The sequence below is a fragment of the Empidonax traillii genome, unplaced genomic scaffold (genome assembly GCF_003031625.1).
Source record: "Empidonax traillii isolate 1590-97213 ecotype Southwest subspecies unplaced genomic scaffold, ASM303162v1 scaffold152:size925058, whole genome shotgun sequence".
Classification (NCBI taxonomy): Eukaryota; Metazoa; Chordata; class Aves; order Passeriformes; family Tyrannidae; genus Empidonax; species Empidonax traillii.
Genome location: NW_020955345.1, coordinates 635,650 through 660,663, shown reverse-complemented (window position 1 = coordinate 660,663; position 25,014 = coordinate 635,650). Strand labels below are relative to the sequence as shown.

General features: G+C 45.1%; 1 protein-coding gene across 1 annotated transcript in view; it reads left to right on the top strand.

The window, feature by feature from the left end:
• ELP1 (elongator complex protein 1) overlaps positions 1–23,358 on the top strand; it is a 30,561-nt gene extending 7,203 nt beyond the window's left edge. The window contains exons 8-36 of the mRNA XM_027884674.1: positions 590–713; positions 1,329–1,419; positions 2,418–2,648; positions 2,946–3,116; positions 3,737–3,836; positions 4,435–4,617; positions 5,420–5,526; positions 6,049–6,152; positions 6,984–7,037; positions 7,139–7,244; positions 7,942–8,057; positions 8,691–8,764; positions 9,385–9,463; positions 9,733–9,812; positions 10,706–10,846; positions 11,961–12,046; positions 13,080–13,228; positions 14,089–14,212; positions 14,609–14,706; positions 15,852–16,053; positions 16,981–17,042; positions 17,568–17,630; positions 17,760–17,820; positions 18,576–18,689; positions 19,325–19,436; positions 20,523–20,650; positions 21,048–21,202; positions 22,215–22,293; positions 23,232–23,358. Coding sequence (XP_027740475.1) covers positions 590–713; positions 1,329–1,419; positions 2,418–2,648; positions 2,946–3,116; positions 3,737–3,836; positions 4,435–4,617; positions 5,420–5,526; positions 6,049–6,152; positions 6,984–7,037; positions 7,139–7,244; positions 7,942–8,057; positions 8,691–8,764; positions 9,385–9,463; positions 9,733–9,812; positions 10,706–10,846; positions 11,961–12,046; positions 13,080–13,228; positions 14,089–14,212; positions 14,609–14,706; positions 15,852–16,053; positions 16,981–17,042; positions 17,568–17,630; positions 17,760–17,820; positions 18,576–18,689; positions 19,325–19,436; positions 20,523–20,650; positions 21,048–21,202; positions 22,215–22,293; positions 23,232–23,299 — 3,262 coding nt within the window. The 3' untranslated portion in view covers positions 23,300–23,358. The remainder of the gene's footprint in view (positions 1–589; positions 714–1,328; positions 1,420–2,417; positions 2,649–2,945; positions 3,117–3,736; positions 3,837–4,434; positions 4,618–5,419; positions 5,527–6,048; positions 6,153–6,983; positions 7,038–7,138; positions 7,245–7,941; positions 8,058–8,690; positions 8,765–9,384; positions 9,464–9,732; positions 9,813–10,705; positions 10,847–11,960; positions 12,047–13,079; positions 13,229–14,088; positions 14,213–14,608; positions 14,707–15,851; positions 16,054–16,980; positions 17,043–17,567; positions 17,631–17,759; positions 17,821–18,575; positions 18,690–19,324; positions 19,437–20,522; positions 20,651–21,047; positions 21,203–22,214; positions 22,294–23,231) is intronic.
• The last annotated feature ends 1,656 nt before the right edge of the window (positions 23,359–25,014 follow it).

Below are 25,014 nucleotides of genomic sequence, written 5' to 3'. Positions count from 1 at the left end.
CCTTGAAAAGTCTGATACTTGCATTCATCATCATGGCTAGGCTTCGCGAACGAAGATTTGAGAGGGGCTCTACCCACGCTTGCTACAAGCACGCTGATGGCTAAAAAGGCCAATGCGAGACAGACAAGTCCGGTTGCAGAACGTACAGCAGAAAGACTCTCCAGGTGATATCGACAAGACGCGATTCTTTCTGCGTTGTCTTTTCTCCTCGAGAGTGATCCTGCGTGTGTTCTCGAAAGCAGCAGCAGCATTAGCATTATAGATGGTGTGGATACTTGCATTACATGTGGGAAGAAAGGCTAGATTGTCCCCATAGTGTCATTGTCAAGTGGGTTGGGACTCAACTGTATAAATAAGAATATTACAGGTCCCATTGCCAGTGCTGACATTTAATTGCTCCCCTGGGGATGTCATGAGCTCTGGAAGATGTCTCTGCTGGACCTATGACTTTGTCTGCTCAGTGCTGAGGAAAACACATCCTCTGCTGCCCCTTTCTTCATGCCGCTGGAGAAAATGTGAAATGATTGGTGTTTAAATGACAGCTAGTGACTGTGTGAGCAATAACTTTTCATTTGACTCTTTTTTTAAGGCCTTCTGGAAACCTGATAGCATCTACACAAGAAAAACCCAACAGACAGGATGTTGTTTTTTTGGAGAAAAATGGACTTCTCCATGGCGAATTCACCCTCCCATTCCAGAAAGGACAGGTCAAAGTAAGTTCTGTATCTGGGCTTCTTTGATGAGAGTGTAGTGGAGAGGAGGACTAGATCTTTTGCAGATACCAGGAGGAAGTTTTTAACTTAACACTTAGTGCCTGTCTTAATGGAAGAAGTGATCTGAAAGGATAACACTGAAGAAGCCTGTGGAGAAGATGCAATGTCCTCTGCAAGCTCATAGTAGAGACATGTAGTACAGAGTGACTGTAGCACTGGGGTGCTGCTGGGCCCCGTATCCTTTCTGTCAGGCAAATGATTCATAGGTGCTATTCATCATGCCAGCTGAGTGAGGTCAAAGACATTATCCCAAGGAAGAGAAGTGAGAAGCTACTGCTAGGATGTTACTTCAGCTTCTGCCTTTGGATGTTGAGAGGTCTTTTGGCAGATGCTTCCTTAGTGCCAAGGAAAGCAAAGAGAACACTGCTGTCATGTTTGTGGCCTCTTCAACTGTGGAACTCCCTTGCTCCAGCTATTGGGAGCTTTGCAATACAGGAGGGCTGTGTTTGTCTGTTAACCTGTGCACCTTACATTATTGAAGATAAGGAACAACTCCTGGTCTTGCAAACAAGTTCGGAGCAACAATATCAGTAAGAGCCGTGTTTGTGTCTGCAGGTTAATGAACTGCTTTGGAATGCGGATTCTACGGTCCTGGCTGTCTGGCTGGAAGACGTCAAGGTGGAAAACTCTAGCGCAAGTACTTATGGTGAGAGCAGTATGTGATACTCTGGCTCTTACACTTGCCTGCAAGTGTGGTCAGCAGTGGGTACTTTTCTGCAAATTAGGAGACACTGAGGAGGCTCACCAATGGCTTAGAGACCGCAGTGCTGGTGTCATGGTTTAACCCCAGCCAGCAGCCAAGCCCTACACAGTCACTCTCCAACCTCCCCACCAGCACCATGGGTTGAGATGAAGACAGTTTAATAGGGACAACAAAAGCTGTGCACGCCAGAAAAGCGACGCAGGGAATTAATCCACTGCTTCCTATGGGCAGGCAGGTGTTCAGCCATCCCCAAGAGAGCACAGCCCCATCACTTGCAATGGTTATGTGGGAAGGCAGACACCATCATTCCAAACATTTCCCCTTTCTTATTCTCCCTATTTTATATACTGAGCATGGTGCCATGTGGTCTGGAATATCCCTTTGGTCAGTTTGGGTCACCTGTCCCAGCTGTGTCTCCTCCCAGGCAACCCCAACTTCCTCACCAGTGTGGCAGTACGAGAAGCGGGGAAGGCCTTGGCTCTGTGTAAGCCCTGCTCAGCAATAACAAAAACATCTCTATATTATCAACCATGTGTTCAGCACTAATCCAAAATACAGCCCCATACTAGACACTGTGAAGAAAATTAGCTCTACCCCAGCCAAAACCGGCACAGTTGGTCAGGAAGAACTGGTAGTTCAGCCTGACCTTGAAGCATCTTCCAGGCTGCTGTAACTGGAAGTGGTATAAATGGAATGCTACAGGTGTGAACCCTTCATGGAACAAGGCTACCTTGTCACAAGGTACCTCAATGAATTCCAAGATTGACTCTTCTGCACAGAGTCTGTTGTTTTCTTGTGCTGGGTGTTTGTGATACAGCTCATGGACTGAAGGCCAGAACTGTTATTTTCATTGCATATAACCCACCCCTAGAAGAGCAGTGGTGGTGGGGAGGAAGGGTTTGGGCTGGAGTACTAGTCTGTTGTAACTGTTTTTCTTACAGTTCAGCTGTGGACCACAGGGAACTACCACTGGTACCTGAAGCAAAGTCTACATTTTGGTAGCTTGGAGGAAGATCAGTTGGTGTCACTGCTGTGGGACCGAGAGAACCTGTATAGACTGCACATACTCTGCCAGGGCTGGCGTTACCTCTCCTACGACTGGCACTGGGCCACGGACCATGGGACAGGGGAGAACGGTCAGCATGTGGCAAATGTGGCTGTCATAGATGGAGGTAAGCAGTGGGACAGGTTTGCAGCTCTAGAGTTAGAAGAGGTAATGTAGCCTTTTGTATGCAGGCTGGATGGGATTATGGCTCTTCTACTGTTGTTTCTGTAAGGCTGTTACCGAGAGGGTCCATGTAATTGGTGGAAGCCTCAAAAGTGGGTCACTGAAGTTAACTACTAAGAGCACAGCAAATATTTTCCTGCAACATTATTCCTACTACCAGTAAAGAACCCAACAAGAGCCTCACTAACATTTGGAGTGGGGTGCAGCTTGGATTTTCTTCTCTTTTTTTTTTTTTTTACAGATAAAGTGCTTGTCACAGTGTTCCAGCATGCTGTGGTGCCTCCCCCCATGTGTACCTATGAGCTCCAGCTCCAACAGGCAGTTAATCAGGTTGCATTTCACACAGATCTCAATCATAGTGGGGACATGGCTGTCCTGGATGCTGATAACAGGATCTCTGTGTACAGATATGGTGAGAGCATGTTGCACAGCCTTGTTAAAAGAAATCCTGTGTTCCTGAGAGCAGTACCCTGAGGAACTAGTAGGGTGGTGGTCACTCAAACCTTTAGTAGTTAGGAACGAGACAGGTTTGGTTTAATTGTGGGTTCAAGCTCTGCTCTCATTTCCAGTAGTTTAGGTGACACAGAAGCATTTTGGTGGTGCACTGACTTTGTGAGAAGACAGTGTTCAGTACTTGTTTGCTGGTAATATCCTCCTAACTAGCTTCAGCTTGAGTGCAGCACACAGTATCTTGGGTAATTTGTTCTGATGGCATGTTGCTGATTGGCACTGGAGATGTCTGAGAATCTATCTGGGGCACCCAGCACTTTCCAGAGTCCTACATACAATGTGCTGTGAGGAAACAGGCTGTTACTGCTGTCCCTGTTTTGTACAGTAACATTGCAAGGTAACTGTCTGCTCCAGCATGAGTCTTAATGAGAATTATGTGTTGGCTGTAGAAGTAGAAATGGATTTTCTGACTTCTTTAATGGTTTGATATAGTTTGATCTACTTTTTTATAAGACTGAAGCTGAAAGGGGCTCTCTTGAGAGGATCTCCAAAGTCTGCCTTGTTCTGCTTTGTGTTTGCTAGGGCAGAGTCCGGTGAATGACCCTACTGTCAAGTTAGGAGCTGTGGGTGGAAATGGATTTAAAGCAGCTGTGGAAACACCATACCTGGATAAAACCTACAGGTAATACAGAACTAATACAGCTGTAGTGTCAAGAAGAACGTTGTGCCTACCTGGATGCTTTAGAGGTCACAGCTTGACACAGTTGACACTGTGGCTGCAACTAGTGCTGGGAAGTGCCCTTGACTGAGGTCCCTGTCTAGTGGAAGCAGTGACTCTCAGTGACAGTCCTGAGATAGCCTTTCCTGTGCCTAGTGCTGCATTTGGTCTCTGGAAGCAGAAGCATAAAGGAATGTCTGTGCAGTGCCCTGGCCCATGATCATGGCACACTGAGCAACTGAGTTGCTTGCATGGCAGAGACACTGACAAGGTTAAAAATCCCACCCTGCTCTTCATTTGTTCCTTGAGGCAGTTGGCGTGGAAGCAGTACTATCTCAGGAAAGCAAAAGGGGCTTTCTAGTTCTCATCCTTTACCTCCAGCCCAGCCTGTGGCAGGATTTATGCCTTGAGTGTCTGTGTTTCTGCACTAGAGCCCTCCCAGCCATGCTGTGTGTCTGAGCAGCCAGGCTTGCTGTGCCTAGGAAGACCTTTGTGTCTCCAGTGAGGTGGCTTACTGAAATCAAGTTCCGTTTGCTTCCCAATCTCTCTTCTTTTGTGACAGAGTTGATGTGGGCCGTGACAACAGTGAACTGATGGATCCCCTGGGGCTCCGATTTCTCACCTGGCTGCCAGACAGCAGCTTCCTGGTGGTTGGTCGAGGTCATGGTGCTGCTCAGTCTGTCCTTCACCATCTGACTGCAGTGCCTCACGTGGCTGGAGCTGAGGAACAGTGCCTGAATTTACGGTACTAGAGATCTGTCAGCTGTGGCTGAAGTCTCAGAACACCTCTGGACAGTCTCTTACTAGACTGCAGCCTGGAGGCTGTGGGTTGGGGAATGTGACTCTCTTCCTGCAGGAGAACCAAACAGCTCATTAAGCTGCCCACTGGTCAGCACTTGCACGTAGTCCTAATGCCTACACCCAGCCTAGCAGCAGTGTGCATGCTGACATGCCTGTGTCAGTACAGAATAGCTCTGTTCTCTTGAATTCCAGGCCCTCAGGGCAGGAGGATGGGACATGACACTGAATTCCCCCATTCTGCTCTTTGCCCACCATTATCAAGGTCCAGAAGGGTACTGCTAGCTGTTGTAAGTGCTTTTCTCCTCCTCCTCACCTGCTGGTTTTGTGGGGCCAGCTGAATTAAAACCGGATCACAAAAAAAAAAGCCACTTGGGGTACCAAAATACCCTTCACAGAGAGATCTGGAGAGGGCTGCTTTCTGCAGCACGCACACATCAAAGACAGGCTGATTTACATACGAACCGTAGAACAGAACAAAAGAAGTGTGGGTTTCAAAATGCTGCAGGCAAGCTGACAGTATCCAGCTCAGTTAGCCAAATGCCTGTTGGCTGGAGTTGCTGGTGCTCTGTGGTGCCATTGTCAGCTGACACGGGCATGAAAAGACTGAAGAAGATCCTTACTTGAACAAAATATCTGTCCATGCTGGAAATATGCATCTTTCCATCTGGCCAAAAGAAAGGTGGGATATAGGTTTTAAGTGTATCTCCTGTAACTGATGTTCTGTGTTTTCCTCTGTCTTGCTTCAGGTTGTCTACACCTGTAGATGGAGAGGTGATCAGCCTGTGCTGCAGCCCAGTGACCAAAACTGTAGCTCTGCAGTTAGCTGATAGACAGATCCTAAAATACCTGTGGGGTAAGCTGGGCCCTGTTAAAGTACCTGGTCTTAGTTGTAGTTATTACAGATTTCTTAGAAGGTTTAATGAGACGATTTGACATTCAGGGACTTGAATGACTCTTGCTGGGTAGTTGGTGCTGCCTTTCATGCTCCCTCTGCTCCCATAAATGGGCTGAAATGAGTGATTTGTGTGAGAAAGCAATTAACATTGTTAATTTTTTAAATGTATATATGTATTTATGTATGTGTGTATGTGTTTATGTATCTATACACATACACATATATATATATGCACACACACAAAGTTCAGTGCTGACTGACTGCCACATCCTTGGTATTTCTCTCTGGTGGAATAAAGGTGCTACTGAGTCCCAGAAGTTAATGCCTTCATGTCTCCTGAGTCCTGGACTTCTGTGTCGGCATTCCTCCCCTCTTCAGATAGTGTAGCTTATTCCCAGCTCTGATTTTCTTGTGCCATGTAGTTTTAATGTCTGAATTTTTGATTGGCTGGAAAACAATTTGATCTTCCTTTCTTCTCAGAGGCTTCTACTCCTGTCCTTGAGCCCTGGCGGACGAGCAGTGGCTCTGCTGTCCAGTTCCCCTATCCTTGTGTGCAGACTTCTATCACAAGGATCAGTGGTGAAGTAAGTGAGACTGTGAGCAGATTAAATTCCCTACTCGGTTGTTCTCTGTGTCAAAAGTGCACCATGATCCCCTGCACAGGGTCCAGTGATACTTCTTTATGGCATTTCTCATAAGGCCCTGTGCAGACCTGAGAGCATATCTTTCCTTGCCTTCCAAAGCATTTCTGATGGATTGCAGTTAACACCCAGTCACCCCAATCTATGACTATAATGAAGAATGTCATTAAAGAACAAGACATTTCAGATTGAAAATTTCCAGCAGTCGCAAAGTCGCTGCCGTGCCCTTTTTGAAAGGAGTATTTTGCTCTGTTTTATATGAACTTGACCTGTTAGCAAATACGGCTGCACTGAGTTCCTCAGATGTCCTACTGCTGGTGTTTCCTGTTGGTGATGGTTTCTTGATAGCTGCAGCAGCTTTAAGAATGAATACCTGTTTTGCTGATAGTTTCAGGGTTTCTTAACTTCAGCGTGCATCCCAGTGAATGCTGTATGAAACTGCTTTGCCATACTCTGCTGTTTTTCCTCTGGTATTTTGGACCCAAGTGCTGCTGAACAGAAAAACATAAATTTCTGGTGTGGTTTCTGCTTCTGTTTTATGACTGTACAATTACAGGGTAGGCCAATCTGGATTTCCAGCCAAAACATCTGTTTAAAGATGTTTGAGCCCTCCTGGAATAGAGGTTGCATGAATTCCTGTGCAGCTTCTCTAAGTAATCCATAAGGTACTTGTTACCTAATTATAAGGTTCTTCAATCCAGTGCTTGTCAGTTTTGTAAAATACTGGAGGTTGTGATGCTGATAGGTCATAGTTGTCATCCTTTTTATTTACAGGAGGTGATCCTGGGCCTCACAGATCGATGCCGGTTTTTTGTTAATGATGTTGAGGTACCAAAGTTTTTATTCCTCGTTGCATCCCCTTTTCCTCTGCCAAAGGCAGCTTTTCTGTTCTGGTCTATACAGTGATAAACTTCACTTTTTTTCTACAGGTTGCTTCCAACATCACCTCATTCACAACATACAATGAGTTTTTGTTGGTGACAACCAACTCCCACACCTGCCAGTGCTTCTGCTTAAAGAACTTATCAGTGAAAGGTAAATGTCAGCACTGTTTGCCTGCTGCTGGTAGCTTGTGGCCACTGTCTAGGAAGACAAGATGTTTCCATTTTTCATATCCAAACCTGCTGTACTTGGGACCCTCAAAGGAACTGCTTAAGATACTAGAGTAAGAGAGTTGCTTTTAGAAATCTATCAGAGAGCAAGAAGCGTAGGCAACTGACTTTATATATCACATGCTTCTCACAAGCAGCAGTATTTGTTCTGTAGTTGTTGTCCCTTCACTGTTTTCAAAAGGTTAGCCCTGCATTCGCTCCTTCCCCTCCATGTCCAAAAAAATAACGGTCTGTGTGCTATCTGTGGGTGTGTGGTAGGAAGGGATTACGGTAGAAAGAGTTTCTGGTGATACCTGGCTGAGATATGAGAAGTATGATGGCCTTGGTAAAGGCAGGATGACAACTTAATAGTGCTTTACACCTTTCTGTGCTTCTCTCATCTGCTCTGTTGAGCTTTGTGATCCTGTTGTATAGAGGACATAGCTCTGCTTTGTGTACAGAGGACATAGCTCTGCAGCAGGGGTTTGCGCTGAGAGATTTCCATCCTGTCAGGAATTGTTGATCACTGGTGTATTGTTGACTCAGTCAGTCCAGTACAAACTTATTGGGCTGCACAGCAGGGCCGTACTGGGGCGCTGTGCTGCAGTGTGCCATGTGTGCTGATGAATATGTTGTCTTAGCCCTTCAGGCTGGCCTGAGCGGTGCTGCTGCACCCAACAGCGAGACCCTGCGCAAGGTGGAGCGAGGCTCACGCATCGTCACCGTCGTTCCCCAGGACACGAAGGTTGTGCTGCAGGTCAGTGCTCTGCCCGTGTCTGCTGTCAGGGTGTGTAGGGGGCCGTCTCAGTGGGCAGCACCTGGCTGCCATCATGCAAACAGCCCCGTAGTGCTGCAGCACAGGCGGCCGGGTATGGACAGAACTGGGAAGGATGATTCAAATCCAGAATGGCTAAGGGAGTGTAGTGCTGCATGTTGTGGCTTCTCACTGTGAATCTCAGACTCACTTCCTAGCACTTGCTAGCAGCCCTCCATTAGCCTTGGCACTAAGGTTGTCTGAAGTGCTGAGCTCACTCTTCAGAACCAGCAGAGATTTACAGAATGGAGGAAGATGTCACTTGAGAGGCATCACTGGAGGTGTGGAGCCCAACATCCTCCCCGGAGCAGGGCTAACCTGAATAACCTGATGAGATTGCTCTGGGTCTTGCCTGGTTGAGAGGAGTCGAGCCTCCTGAGGAAGGAATGTTTCTAAACTGAGAATAATTCAGATATTTTTCCACAGTCACTGAAATTGCATATCGTTTGAAGTGAACAAACAGGCCCATGCACCTGCAAGTAGCAGACAGGCCTAGAAAATTGGCCAGTCCTCACTTTACCTACAATGTAGTCAGAGTAACTACAAATAAGTAATTGTGTGGTTCTTGTGTTACAGATGCCAAGAGGGAATCTGGAGACTGTTCACCACCGAGCTCTGGTTCTTGCCCAGATTCGGAAGTGGCTAGACAGGTAAATGGCACTGGTGTGTTCGGGTCTTCTCTCCCCTGGTCTGAGTTGTTAGAGGCTGACTGACCTGGAAAAGAGAGAGAGGCTAAACTCAGGGGAATTGACCTTGTTAGAGGGAACGTAGCTGTTTCTGGGGCTACCAGCTACAAGTCCATCTTTCAGCAGTGCCACGTCCTTCTGTCTTCACCACTGAAGGTCTTATTACATGTGCTGAGATTGTGTGGGTGGGAGAAATCTTCATCTGCTTCATTCTCCAGACTTTTCAATCACTTCATGATGAAGCTGGCTGGTTTCCATTTTTTACTTAATTCACTTGCACTGAAATTTTCTGAAACAGAAATTGATCCATGAGGTTAAAATGTAGCACTCTCTTTTTACGAGGACAAAATAATGGAAGTTCTGTATTGCCTCATCCACCTGGCATGCTTGTGTGTCCCGGTGCAAGGGCTGGCAGTGAACTGTGGTGACCTTGCACATTTTTTCAGGAGGGCAATCTACCCAACTTATTGCATGGGCTGTTCTCCTCCCACTGGTTCTGCACTTAGCTCTAGTCAGTTGCCTTTATTTGCGGATATTGCGTCTTATCCACTGTGTAAACTGTCCAACTTGACTCATTCCTCTAGACTTATGTTCAGGGAAGCTTTTCAGTGTATGAGGAAGCTGCGAATCAACCTCAATCTTCTCTACGACCACAATCCCAAGGCAAGTATGCCCAGTTCTATTGTGATGTTTGCCATGCTAATCTGCCCTGGAATCCATCGCCGTTGAACACAGGGTTCAAAATAGTAGGTGGTGCTTTCAGCAGACATGGCTGCTCTGCACCGCTCTGCACTGTGACATCATCATGCAGGCAGATTAGATTTAGCATTTCCTTCACCCTGTACTTTCAGAGAAAGTCTCTGAATTTGTTCTTGTACTTAATGTGCCAAGAATATTCAGAGTAACAGTGGTAATACTCTTGTTCGTTTCAGGTATTTCTGGAAAACACAGAAACCTTTATCAGGCAAATAGATTCTGTGAACTATATCAACTTATTTTTCACAGAACTGAAGTGAGTATAATTCTGCAAATGGAACATGCATGTAGTCAGTGGTGGTACATAATTTTGTCAAAATACTGGCAGGTCTTCAGTGTGGGTGCACAGAGTCAGAAATCTGGCATGTTGAGTCATAAAGGCCCAAGTAAACTCAGTAGTTTCAGAGTCAGTCTGCCTTGTTGGGAATTCCAGCTTGCAGGCAGCCATTAGATTTTTGCAGCAAGGAATTAATACCCTGCACGACTCCTTTGACTTGTCTTCTGGTTTGCTGCACAGCAGTAAACGAGAACAGAGAAAGTTTTGTTCCCACATAAAGAGGAGCAAGATGGCACTGTTTATCTAGAGCCTGAGGCCAAGATGCTTGCTTGGATTCCCAAATCAGGTCCCCTGACTTCTTTCTTAAAGGCTGAGTGATGAAACTCTTAAGGCATTGGTAGCTTCAGGACTTCTGAAGCTTGCTGAAGGAAGTAATTGTTTAGGAGCTGGAGCTATCACTTCACTGTTCCAGTTTATTTTCAGTTTTGACCGGACCAGAAATAATAGCAAATGTCTTATTTTTCAGAAGTGCTCAGTGGATAAATCCATACTGGATTTAGTACAAGACAGCAGTATCTTGGAAACCTTGCCTTCTGTTTTTTGGGTTTTTTTTTTTCCGTGCAACTGAAGTAGTTTTCTGACTATTTATTGTAGGTTTTTTATGCCTCTCTTGGCTGACAATCAATTGGGACTGATAAGAGATTTTGGAGAGCTTTCTGGTAGCGTGACAGGCTGTGTGTCAGTACAGCATGACATAGCTATTTTGTTGATTAGTAATTTGCTACATGCATTTGTGTTTCTTAATGTTACTGTCTTTGTTCTGGATTTTCTGATGGACACTGCTGTTATTCATGTCATGTGTTTTTATTTAGAGAAGAAGATTTCACAAAGAGCATGTACCCATCTCTGAATGGTAGCAGTAATGCCCAACCACGCCAGCATTCTGATCAGAAGAAAGTTAACCTCATATGTGATGTGATGAGGGTTGCCATGGAACACATTGACCCTCAAAAGTGAGCACTTTCTTCTTGTAGGTGAAGGGAACCATTAGGGAGATTTCTATTAAGTCACTGGCAGAAAGCAAAGCTGTCTTTGACATCAGTTATTTTGCTTCAGGTTGTCTGAGGTGAGCTTGTGGTTCACAAAACTAAGGTGTACCATACCTTCCTTCTGCGGAGGATGCTGTCCTGGAAACCACAACATCTGATAATTCCACAGACAGCAAAGCAGCATTTTACTACCAGAATTAAAATAATAGATGCAGGATGCTTATAAGGGTTCAAGAAGTACAATCTGTTTAGGATCAGTGTGGTATGGGGATGGAGAGACCATGAGCAAGATTGTCATATCAGTGTGTTGCTGACTGTTTGAACAGCTGACCCTTTGCAAAGATCTCAGCTGTTCCATTTGAGACTGAATTGTTTTGTAGATCATCAGCTTCACATTTCTGAATTACTAGCTTTTTTGGTAGCCATCCTCCTTGGATGAACCAACACTGGACAAGGATAAAGGGTGGGAAAATGGGATAATAACAGTGTTTAGTGAAATGGTTTTAAGCTATGGGCAGCTCACATGTTAAACAGTGGATAGAGGAGCAACAGGGGGTGAGTTGCGGCTGAGCCCAGAGAATTTAGACACTTATCAGCAAACTGTTTCAGAAAACAAAGCATCTCCTTATCTGTAAAGCTGTTTTGAAATAGTAACTCTGAAATGTATGAAGGTAAAAATAACATCCTAGAAAGCTTTCATTTTATAAAAAAGGCTATTTTCATGCCAAGTTTCCTTTTGAAAACTGTGTCCAGCTATGTGAACTTTCAGAGAGAGGTGTGTTCTCTTCCTTATGCTGGCTGGCATGGTAAGGAAGTTCATTCTACTCAAAACAGACCTCTAGCATTGTGACATGTGTGAGGAGTCATGCTGAGTAGAAAAGCCTCTCTAGTATATTCTGTTCTTTTCCCATGTTTCCTACCTTCCTTTAGAAAGATCAACATGCCTGAGAAGTTTCTTTTCAATGGCTTTTTTTATTTTTACTAAAATGTAAATTAGAACTTGCAAAAACCATGCTAAAAAAGGAATAAGCAGCGTTTGCCTTCTCGCTTTTTCATTCACTGGTTCCCTTTTTTTCAGATACTGCTTATCAATACTGACAGCACATGTAAAGAAAAGTCCTCCAGAACTGGAAATTGCTCTCCAGAAGGTTCATGATCTTCGAGGTATTGTGTCAAGAACTCAAAAGTTTTGAAAATGGGTGGTTTGCAGCAGCTTTCTGTTAAGGGAACCTCCCTCTCCAACCATCCAAGTGCCACTCTGGCAGTCACACTCGCACTACCTGAGCTGGGACTGAAGCCCCTTCACAGCTACCCACCCCCACACACAGTCAGACCAGGTTTCCTTACAACCCCAGGTGTCCCACGGCAGAGTCTCAGATCCTTAAAATAATTTAATCTTGGTGCAATAGCTTAATAACAACAGCTCAAGCTGGTGCCTCTGAGAAGGGACCCTGAACAAAGGACCCCTCGGCCTACAAGAGCTTTCATAGCCTCACAGTCTGTCTCCACAAAAGTCTAGTAGTCCTCAGTTCCTGCTGAGCCAAGTGTCCGGTCTTGTGGCAGGGCCACAGGTCCCCAAGCCCAAAGGGTTGGCAGTTCATGGCCCCCAAAGCTGCAGCTTCCACTGCAGCTGCACATGGAGCTGCCTGCACTGAATGTATTCCTCAATGTTTTCACTTGTTAGCATGGCTCACCCAGAAAATTATTTTCAGGTGACTGCTTATGGAGTCAGCCAGAAAACAAAGGTACTTGAAACTTCTGTGTGTTTAGGTACAGCAGCATATCAGCTAAGATATGCTCCTGTACATGCCTTCAGCTCATCCTTTTATCTGGGTTTGTCAGCAGTTATTCCAGAGTTGGACCTGGTCTTGGTTTCCAGTTGGAACTCCAGTTCTCCAAGGATGGGATAGGGAGTTCCTATGCTGGGTCCTAGTGTCTCAAGCTGGCAAACCTTTATTTTATGGTGATGCTTCTAACTTGTCACAGTTGCGCACTTAAGAATTTACTGTGCTTGGGATGTTCTTGAACTTGCCCAGGAAAGGCAGAGTAACCTCTTCTGCAAGACAGAACAAGCTGTTAGTTTGAGGGTCCCTTTCTGAGGTCAGGGTTGTGCTTGAGGATGCATCCTTCCCTCACATCAGGGTTCCACTGCTGGTGGTGTAACAGATCATGTCATAGCTTCTTTATCTTGTTTCAGAAAGCTTTACTCCAGATATCAAAGCTGTGAGTGCAGAAGAAGCACTGAAGTACCTGCTTTTCCTTGTGGATGTCAACGAATTGTATGAGTATTCCTTGGGGACGTATGACTTCGATTTAGTCATCATGGTGGCAGAGAAGTCTCAAAAGGTCTTTGCTTATAGTTCCAGCCAAGGAACTATTTGTTTGCTTTCTCAAAGGTTCTCTGGAGTCTGCAGATGAGACTGCATATTCTTTTAATAACGGCTCTCAACCCAGGCAGGATTCCAGTTGCTCAGAAGTCCTGTGTGTGCTTGGGATGGTGCTGGAAAGGTGTCACATCTGTGCATCCCTTAGTACTTCTTGAGCACAGCTTTGGAAACTTGCTTGTGCTCAAGGTGAAATGGTATTGCTCTAAAACAGTGGGGCAAAATACCTCTGAGGGAGGGAGGGACTGGTGTCTGCAGTGTTGTGACTGCAGGCCTTCCATTCCCAGCTCTGTACTCTTGCCATTCTTGCTTATTTGGTGGTGCTTATGATAGCAGTGTGTATCTTTACGCAGGTTTAATGTGAAATTTCTGAGTGGAAATGCCCATCAGGATCTTCAGAGTTTCCTAATGTTGCAATAAAGCTTGCTGTCCATCAGTTAGAACACCCTATTCATGTAAATGGGTTTCATGACCTTTGGTGTGGGGGACATTGATCAGCTTTATGGCGGCAAATTTATACATGATAATATCTAATAGAAACTAATATCTGATATGACATAACAGCCTTGAAATTTAAGTGTCACCAGCCTTTAGATGCTGCCAAAGTCTATGTGGGAGCCAGGTAATTTAAGTTAATCATTCCTGACAAGAGTGCATATACAGAATTGATCTCTGAAATTACTTACATTTGGAAAGAAAAAAAAAAAAAGCCTTTTTAGGGTATTACGTATTTTCAAATATGGGACTCTTTCTTGGTGAAAATGGGGACAAATAAGGATTTTAGCAGATTAGCTCAACTGCAGTTTTTACTGTTTTTTGCAGGACCCAAAAGAATACTTGCCCTTCTTAAATACCCTCCGGAAAATGGAAACCAATTATCAGCGATACACAATAGACAGACACTTGAAGAGATACACAAAAGCTCTTGGGCACCTCAGCAAATGTGGTAGGTGCCCTAAGGAGAATTTCTGCAGTGTAACATTTTAATTTTGGAGAGCCTTTTGGGTAAAATAGCTGAAGAAAGAGAAGGATTGCACAAGGTCATCTTCCCTCCTGGTAATGCATGGTGAACTTCTACTGCATGCTTTTTGAAGGGTAGCTTGGTGCAGGGAGTGATCATGAAGCACAAGTTTTGTTTTGTTCCTGCTTAAGTGACTTGTGCCCAGTTGGTATCTCTGGCAAAAGTGGAGCAAACCTCAAGGAAGTGAACGGCCTGATTTTACAGTAGTAGAACAGGTGCACCTCTAGTTGCTCTTTGATGTTATGAACCCAGACTGTCTGGGAGCTGTGAGGGCTGTGTGCTTTCTCTTTCATTTTTATGAAAAGTACATTATTTCTGCAGGTCCTGAACACTTCTCTGAATTTCTGAACTTGGTGAAGGATCAGAATCTGTACGGTGAGGCGTTGAAGCTGTACCCCTCTAGCACTCAGGAGTACAAGGTGTGTAAGGATATGACACTGCAGTGTCCAAGCTTGTCAGTCTCCCTCAAGCATGTCCTCAGCACTTTGCATGAGGGCAGGAATGAAACAGCAGCTGCTTGTGTTCAGGTTCTGTGGGTCATTGCTGTTCCAGTGTTGTCTGAGACGCTCCTCTGAGATGACAGCAGGAGTGACTATTAGGACTAACCCTATGGGGCCTGGTCACTGAAGGACTGGCTGTTATTTCTTTGGTCTCGTGACCCAGAGAGCACCTGGAATTCCTGTTTCTTGTGCTGCACTATCTTGTGGTGTGCTGACAGACGTCCATAACCACAGAAAGACTTCCTCCTATCTTGACCTCTGTCTGGCTTGCAGATTGTATGGAGAAACTTTGTTATCCTTAAACTGTTCTGAAAAGTGCTGTAGAGCTTGGGACACTTGCAGTTGTGCTGTTTCCTTCTATGCAGTGTCCCTTGTCGGTTTCAATATTGAAGAACTTTAGCTTGCCCAAGGCTGAGATAAAACATAAATGCATTTAATATAATTTAATTTAGATATTGTAAAAACACAACACACAAGCCTTTGTGAAAGGAGTAGATTGAATAAGAGGGGAAATAGAGAAACTTGGTCTATTTGCAACACAGTGAAAGCAGAAAGAACTCTTTACTCATGAGGGAGGTCTGTTCCTGAATGATTCACTGGGAGTCTTCTATTATTCCTCTCATGGCCTTCCAGTCAAATCTGCCTGTCCTTTCTTCATGGAGATAGTGAGCTTCAAATAGCCTGTGCCTAGAACTGCGGGGCTTGCTTGTTCCCTTGTGCCAGTGTGTGCCTCCTGAAGTAAGTTGGTTCAGAGAGACATTCTAACAAAAACTGCTCATGTGAGTGGGGAAGAAGGGTCTGATTTCCTGCAGTATCAGTTTACTCAGCCTTTGGTTTGGAGAATTAGGTACCTCCCCGTGTCACTTGCTTTGGCCCTGTGAAATGTCTGCATATGCTGATCATCAGCCTTTGGCTTGATAAGAAGTTTGAAATGAGGTAGAAACATTTTGCCTGGAAGCCCCTTGGAGAAGGGGGTAGTAGGCTTTTGTTGATGGGCCCTTAATATTTACTAATGGAGGACTGCTACTGGCTTTACAGCTAACTTTTTATTTTTCTTCTTGCAGGATATCAGCGATGCATATGGGGAGTACTTGATTCAGAAGCAGCTGTGTGAACAGGCTGCACTGATATTTGCTCGTGCTGGCATCTTTGCGAAAGCACTCGATGCTTTTCAGAGCAGTGGCAGCTGGCAGCAGGCCCTGTGCATGGCATCACGGCTTGGCTACACAAAGGATGAGCTGTCCGGTCTGGCACGGAGCATGGCAGGTAGGCCTTGAGGAGGTGGAAGTGTACAGAGCAGAAGTGGCTGTTGTTATTTATGGTTCATTTAATTTTTTTCTAAAATTCAGTGAATTTGAGTCTTCAGTATTCAGCAGCATATTCCTTAAATGAGAGCAAAGATCCCAAGGGTTTGTGCAATCACCTTTGTTTCTCAAAGGAACCAAAATGTGTTGGAGCTGTGTTGGTAGGCACCCAGGAGTTGCCAAGCTCGCTGTGGCCTTGGCTGCCCCGTGCTGACTTCTTGCGTTGTTTCCTTGCAACTGGTTGTTAAACTGCTCTTCCATATTGCCTTAGGGTTAACCTCGGGGAATAGACATGCTCTGAAGTGTCTGACATTCCTGAGGCCTCTGGACATCATTGATGCAAGTCCTGTGCCTAATCACAGCTCTTCAAATCTACTGCATAATTCAGAGCTGCATTTTAATGTTTTCCCCTTAAAGCCTGCTAGCAGTTAGGACCACCTAGTACATGTAAAGCTGTGTGCTGTTCTGATGCAGGAGAAAAAGGTAGCTGGTCGCAGAATCTGTGCTCACTAGTGCATCTCAGACTGCATGTGTGAGATGTGTTGTGGACCTGGCATATATTGCAGCGAGAGAAATGTCCTGGCTTCAGCCTTTCCCAGAGGTCCAGTCTATGAAAGGCGCACTTAACACAGTGGGAATATGGATTCTAGAAGTGTAGTCTTCCACACTTGGATACTGCCATATTTGCTTTTTCTGAATCCTTCATGTCCTTTATCTCTTTCATACTTTTTTCTGGTGCCCTTCTTAAATTACAGCTGTAATTTAGCAGTTGAGTGTGTGTGTGTGAGCAGATAGGAAGTGCTTCACTGAGTGGGATTTTCCTCTACTTTGTAGTTTTGTGGCACAAAATCCAGCCCTGAAAAGCTGAAACTCTCACCTTGTCTTGTAGGAAAACTAGTTGAACAGAGAAGGCATGCAGAGGCAGCCATACTCCTGGAACAGTACGCTCAGGTAACGTATCACCCTCGTGTCTGTGCCCCGGTAATACCCTCTGTCAGGTAGATACACCGTCCATGTTTTGTCTGTTCTCCTGCACCATATGTGGCTCCATGTACGCTGACAGCAAAACAGTCTGTGCCATGGGCTCCCCTGGGGAGGGCAGAGCAGGACCGGGTGACGCAGTGAGCAGGGTGGGGATAAATGCTGTGTCCCTGAATTTTTCCACTCACAAAGCTGCCCATGCTTTGGTATGGAAACCTTTTGTCTCAGAAAGCTGAAGCGTGAGGGCTGGAGTAAGGAAGACAGAGTTCTAGAGGGTTTTCCCCTTATTGTGGTAGAAGTAACATAGTTTTGGTGGGTTTGTGGTTTTTGTTTGTTTATTTGGCTTTTTTATATCAACACTTCAAGTACCTGGCACACTAGTGTTTTCCTGTCTTGACTGTGACACTGCTGCACAGAAATATGCATCTGAATAGCTGCTACCTGAATGTGTATTACTAACATCAGTGGCAGCCCATGGTTGCTCTTTCCTTCTAGGACTATGAAGAGGCTGTTCTCCTGCTCTTAGAAGGGGCTCTTTGGGAAGATGCTTTAAGGCTGGTAAGACATTTCAGAGCACAAGAACAAGAATTCTTGTGGAAAGGAAGTACTTGTTTAGAGTGCAAGAACAAAGGGATATCATCTGGGTTAGATCCTCAAATAATACATTCTTTCCTTTCCCTAATCCAGATTCACAAGTATGGTAGACTGGATATCTTGGAGACCAACTTCAAACCTGCTATTCTGGAAGGTGAATCTGCAAGAATCTGATCTTTGTGCTATAGAGGCTAAAGAAGGTCTTTACTGGATCTGAGAGAAGTCACAGCACTCCAGTACTGGAAGCTTTGCTTCCACCTGACTAATGCATCTCAAGTTAGCTGCCTTTGGCTCTACTCAATGTATCTCGAAGCCCTGCAGTGCCATGGGCTCTCTTTAGCTTAGTCAGGCTCCTTTTAAGCTTTTCCAGAGCTCACAGTCACAAACTGCAAAGGTGTGTGTGTCTGCATGTCCATGAACTAGCAGGACAGTCCTGATTCCAGAGCACATGTGGCAGCAGAGCTATGAACTAGGAAAGTAGCTGGCTGTCCTATAAGTTTTGAGTAGTTCTGTGGAAAAAAAGTACTTGATAGCTGTAGTATCCTATCTAGGAAGGACGTTTTGTTACCATTATTCGTTGTTCTTCTCATGTTATGGACTTTATTAGTTGAAGAATTTTTTTTTTTCTTTAGTTTAAATCTCTAGATTAATGGAAACAGACTTAGCCACAGAACTTTCTGGTCTTCGTGTAACAGAAACAAGACTCTTCTTCTAGAAAACACTTGTCTGGCAGGTTAATTCACTCCACATCCAGTTGTATCTTATTTGGTGGTCTGTATTATAAGCTTTGAATTTCCTTCTACTTGAGTCCTTTTGTGTGCTCTGTACCTGACTTCTGAGCTTGTTGAGGACTGTGCTTTTCTGTTTCTCTTGCACAAACGTTGATGTTCCAATTTTCTTCACGAACAGCTCAGAAAAGTCAGCTGATCTTCCTAGATTCTCAGAAAACAGCATTTCTCCGTTATAAGAGTCGCCTGCAAGTGGTCCGAGAGATGAAGGAGAAGGCCTGTGAGAGCCTGCAGGGTTGGTATTGAAGTGCATATGACTTTATCCTGCATAAGTAACAGCGATCATCTGTTTCTTTGTGGTTTCCTTCTGGCAGAGCTCTGCTCTCCCCCAGCTGCAGTGCCATCTACAGCAGTAGAACAGCACTCTCCTCACGCCCTGCTCATACCATACTTGGAGCGTGGTTGTTTTGCCTTCCTTATTCTGTATTTTCAGCACTATCTTGAGTTCACGGGAACACAAGCAGAATGCAGCGCTGTCTCCACAGTGCCATCTTGGCTGGGTGAGACAGTGCTCTGCGTATCCTTTCTGCTGAGTACTTGTAGCCATATTCACCTGCCAGCTCACACAGGCTCAGGGAATTTTTCTGAAAGCAGAATGCTTTGTCCTGGTCCAGATCTGCTGCACTGAGATTGCCATCCTTCTGATTCTACTGTTCGGTATCACTATCCCCCCCAGGGAAGAGGAGCGGTGTTCTCACAATTGCTGTTCCTTCTCGTGTGCTGGCTGAGTGGGACTGAGAGCCATAATGCTCCAGGGCACCAGCAGGTGGAATGAATCTGCCCAGCAAACTACGTTGACCACACAGGGAGAAAACTTGAAATAAATCTGATCTTTTTCCATACTGTGACAATTGTTACCATGTTTTGCAGATTATGAAGTGCCAAATTGCCCAGAATTGGAGCTTTTTTCTGAAACCAGCAGTGTTGTGACAGCCAGTGACACGAACAGCAAATATTCACACAGCAATTCAAGGATATCAGCGTAGGTATCTGGCCTCGAAATTAGGCAGTGTCTGTTCTAGCATCAGCATCTGGGAGGTCAGCTTGCTCATGCTTAGCATGCTGCTCCTTGCAGCTGTGTGTGCCTTGAAACTGCTTTAATTACAGGGATTTCATAGTTATTTTAACTCGTATTGGAAAGGAAAGAGCAGAAAATGCCAGAAGCTACTAGTGCAACTGAGTGCCCAGCAGAGGAGCTGTGAACACAGACTCTGGGCAGGATCCGGCTCTGTGGGTGTTGGGCACGTTGCCAGAATAGCTGGCTGTAGAAAGCTTGACAGAGAATACAGGCAGAGCCTCTCAAACATTAACAGCTTGTGTGCATGGCTTGTGTTCTTTGTCCCTGGTTCTGCACTTGGTGTGTGGGGGCTGCTGCTAAATCTCATACCAAGGTCTTCCCACAGTGGGTGTCTGCGTTGTTTTTGAGTGCTCTTAAGAATATGAGCGGCTGGGTGGGGTGGGGGGTGTTACAGACTGGTGTAGTCTGTGAGACCACTTCTGAATTCCCAGTTGAAATGTGGAAAAATACAGTTGTGGGAAAACTGTAGGCTTTTTAGGCCACTTTTTTTGTTGTTGGCCAGATGTAAAAAGAAAGAGCATGCAGCCTTAGTATGCAGCACACCTGCACCAGAGAGTGCTGATCACTTGGGAACATTGTGCAGCTAAGTCTGGCCTATGAATTAAGTTGCTTTCCTGTGACAATGGGTACGAGGCTCTGGATACAGCAAAAATTAAAATGTGCACACACAAGCACTGACCCTGGCACCAGTGCTTCAAGTGGAGCTCATCTTGCCTGATAGCGACTACTGCTTTGTGCTTAGAGCCATGCTTTAAGCTTGCTGGAACACAGAGCAGTCTTTTTTTGTAGCAGACACAGTTTGACTCCTGTCTGGTGTTCCAGACCACAAAGGCTACTGGTTGAGTAGCACTGAAAACATGGTCACAGTGCTGAAGTTTGCATGCAGTCCCCTGCCACTGTAGAGAGGAAGGACTCGAGTAACACGTTTCATGCACACTGTTGATGTTCCTTCAGACTTACCCTGCTGTAATTGAGTGCACTCCTTTTCAGGCGATCCTCAAAGAACCGGCGCAAGGCTGAGCGGAAGAAATACAGCTTGAAGGAGGGGAGTCCTTTTGAAGATATTGCCCTTCTGGAAGTCCTGGGAGAAAATGTTCGTGCTGTTGAGTCTGTGAAAGGTAGGACACTTGGTGGTCTTAATCCACTCTGCTTTGTGAGGACAGCTGAGGCAGTGTGTCCCCCCTTGTTTTTACTGTATGTGTTGGAAGGAAAAGCTGTCTGCTTTGTACAACCATCTGTGTTGGGCTTTGGTTTAGTTCCTCTGTCTCTGTGGTTGGAATACCATGCAATAGTGTGAGCTCCCTGCATTTGAAATTTGGGAGCAGAGAAGCGAGGCCTTGTCAGTTTCGCTACAGGTTTGTCTTTTGTACTGGGGTTCTGTGGGGGCTGGACAGGGACAGAACCAATTCTGAGTTGCCACTGTCCTTTCTATGCACTGATAGCAAAGAAAAGCAGCTGTTTATTTAGCATACCTGGGTTAATTGCTATTGCTTGTGCTTCTCTTCCCTCTTGCAGGAGATATACACATCCTTCTAAAGCAGCTTGTGCTCTTTGGTTACGATGAACAAGCTGGGGCACTGCAGCAAGTCCTGGAAGAGGTTTTGCAGCTGATGGAGACCTCACTCCCAGAAATCTGGACTCCAGACCTGCAACAGAGCTCTGTCAACCTGGTCTGTGCTCATCCACAATACCTATCACACCTGCTATACAATACCAAGTGTTTACCAGTATTTTGTATTACTCAGCAAAGAGCCCAGAATCCTTCTCTGGCTTTCAAAATCTGGTTTGCTTTTTTTTTTTTTTTTTTTTTCTATAGAGGTTCAGTAGACATTCTGTGCAGTACCTGTCAAGTCAATACACTCTAGATGTGTACAACAGGTGTAGCCTACTTTGGACATCCTGAGGCTTGTGTTACCTTGTCCTAGTGGTGACTTGTTTTTGTAAGCTTTATTTTAAGACATTTGTAGAACATAGGAATGCTGTTTTCACTTTTAGGCCTAATGGTAGAAGTGTTAGCATAGCTTTTGTGTGTACTAGAGTAGTGGTTGTCCAACCTGGTGTTGTGAAAAGCTACCAGACTAGTCAGTTTAGTCTGAACCAGTATATCATAAGGAGTATATTGCAAAGAGAAGGCTTATGTCAGGTTTTTAAGCTTCAGCTTAATGCAGAATAAGGACATCACTAGGACTGTAGTTAGTTCCCTTCCAGAGTAAAAGTCTTTATTTGTAATAAGTGGATTCTGAGCATTCATGGTGAACACAAGATGTTCCCCAATATCTTCTCCCTAACTGCTGATCAGCAGGACTTGTAAAGACAGATTAACAGTCTTCTATGTGACAGGGAACTGAGACTCCCAAAAGAACTTAAAATATTGATGGTGCTGTAATGAAATTAGTACTGCCAAGTCATGACATTTACAGGGCTGTGAAGAAGTCGATGCTGGGATAAGGGTTCTGTGTCCTTCAGAGCTGTACAAAAGCAGTTTTCTTTCTGCCTCTGTGTTAAGTTTTCTGAGACAGTACTGGACTTGATCAGACATTCCTGTTCACGTTGCACTCTGAGGTCTCCTGCAGGCAGGTGCTTCTGGTTTTGGACAGTAACAGCAGAATTTCCTTTGAGAGTATTCCTGCTCTTAGCCTTGCTTTGTTCAGGTTGGAACATGGCTATTGCTTCTTACTACAGGTCCTGGGACCCAATTCAACTGCAAACAGCATTATGGCTGCCTACCAGCAGAAGAGGACGATGCCTCCTGTTGTACAAGGTTAGTTGAGGCTCTGAGTTAGGCGTGGATGTGAAATGTCAGGTTAGTGGGCTTTGAGGCTCTCCAGTCATTGCTACCTGTCAACAGTTGTACCAGATATTCAGCAGTAGGCGTTTCTTGCTTTCCTTTATGGTGTACTGTCCTGCCTCATGGCAAGTGAGCAGCCACCTTAACAAGGCTTATTTACTCCAAATTCCTGTGCTAAAACTGTCTGTTGTGCTCCTGTCTTCCTGTGTGTGTAATGTCAGTCTGTTGTAAGGGAATTGAAAATCTGATTTCTTAAGGAACGTGTTAGATAATTCTTCTTGTAAGTTACCTGCTTAATTTTTTTTATCTGGCTTTGGCAGTCAGGGTCTTGACCAGGGCAGGCTACAGTCTGTCGTGTCACTTTGCCATCTTGAAGTTCTTGCAGTTAATGCAAAATTAGGGCTGAGAGACTTAGCAAGGGCTTGTCCCAACTGCCCTGTCTTCCCTGTTTCCCACTTTCCTACAGTCTCTTTCCCTGGTAGTCCTGGAATTGTCTGGGAAAATCCTCTGATGAACCTCTGTATGTGACTTGCCTATTGCCACTTGCCAGGGCTGGCTCCAGAAAAAGCCTTGTGGCTCTTACTCACGCTGAACAGAGCAAGCTGGCTGTTGTGTGTGATTGCCCAGTGACAGGAGAATTAATGTAGTTCTGATTTGTGACACTGCTCGTTGCCTCCTCTTTCTGAACAGTAACAGCAACTGAGAGGGGATTTGATTTTTTTGTGTAAGCAGTTCTCCTGGAGGCACTCCTCTGTGCAGGCTGGTGATCAGTCACTAAAGAGAAATGATAGATATTGAGAGATTTCTCAGTGTCCTTTGATGCAAAGAAAAGTGAACTAAGTAGTTGACAGCTCTTGAAGAAATTGTATTGCTGTTACTCCGTTCTGACACTTGTTCCATTTGCCTTTCAGATCCAGACGTCTTTACTCCACCAAAATTCAATAAAAATCTACAGTGGAAACTGCATCTTCTGCAGTAACTGAAAGCCAAGGAATCCCTGTAACTTTTCATATAATTTCATTATATCTTTACAGAAACTGTTGTTGTTCTGTCTTGTTCTTAGTGCTGTGCAAGTGAAGAGTCCCTCCACCTGATGCAGCTGTAACTGTGACCTCTGTGGTGTCACACTCATGGGGACAGCCACACACGTCTCACTACAGAGATGGTTTGTGAGGCTGGGGAGCAAATGGGTGTGCAGCTCTGAGTGCTGCTGGCTGAATCCATCATCTCCCACCACTGTTCCCTCCCTTCTGGATGAAGCAGTCCCACCAGTATTGAATGGTTTGTTTCTCTGCCATCACTCCCTCCCATGGACAGTACATGCCTTGATGGCAGGCCACATTTTAAGCACTTCAGCCTGCTTTAGGTCTCACCAGGAAGTCTGTACCGATAGCAAACTGTTGCAGTTCCTAACCAAATTAACTGTGTGTTCTCTGCTGCAGTTGCATGTTGCCAATACCAGTTTTATACCACTATTGCTTTGTTACATCAGAGTGAACCCCGCAGTGCCAACAGCCATTGCTGTCCTGAAACTGCCTGTTCACACCAGGGAGATCTTAGGCAGAGGAAAATATGAATAAAAGGGCAGAAGGTGTCAGTGTCATGCTGTGATGGGTGATACTACCTCATAATTACCTAACTAATTATCTGAATTTAAAGAAGATGGACTAATGCTGCTCTGTGGCACTGACAGATCAGCAGCTGTACCCTGATCATGCTGTGCACTGTTGCAGAACTGTGTCATCTGGAAATTGGTCTCATACCTCAGAGTTAGGTTTCACCCAAGAATACTTCTGTAATCTGATGCAAGAAGTTCTGGGAGCAGAGGAAGAGGGCAAGGCTGGAAACCCTTTCAGTGGTAGCAGCCCCCTCTCCGTTAATTTTGGCCCAGCAGCTGCTGTGTTCAATGCAGGCTGTTTCAGGTGCTATGGAAAAATACCAGCAAAACCAAGGCACTTCCTCTCTGCTGGAGGTATTTAATGACAAAGCAGTGACCTGTGTTCTTACTGCATGGCATCAGCACATCTCAGTCTGCAGATCAGTGTTTTTGTGCCTTACAACTGGACAGCCATTTGGTCTTGTGCCCTGTGTTGTGCCAGCCTGGGCTCGTTGGAGTGGAATGGGAAAACAGGCCTTTGTCAGGGCAAATCTGAGTGCCTCATTTCAGCTCTTCTGAGTTATGTGGCCTATCTGGATAGTGTGGGGATGACTTTAGTAACTTAACAAGATAACATGTGATGTCCAAACTAGCATAATGTCAGTGATGCTACACGTAACATAACCTTCAAGGATGGGGAGCCACATACAAAGACCTGAGGTTTTTCCATAAGAGTACATGGATAAATAGCACTGGTGGGCAACAAGGACATCAGAAATTCTTCAGACTTCATCTCATCGTCTCTCTCCTTGTCAGTAATTGGACACTGACACCACAACAGTATGGCATGGTCCTCTGGCTGAATCTTCATCTGCAAAATACACTCCAAAGTATTTTGGGCACAGTTTTAGTCCACCACTGCCATGTCGTACTGGCTGATGAGTGTTAAAGTTACATTGCTATTCTGAAGCTCTCTTCCAACAAAGATGTCTTTTTGGTTGCTCTCAGTCTCCTGTATGGCCTTACCAGCTGCACGAGAGGATGGAGGAAGGCCACAGATCCCCTGCAAAGCCACGCAAAGTAACCTGTGCCAATGT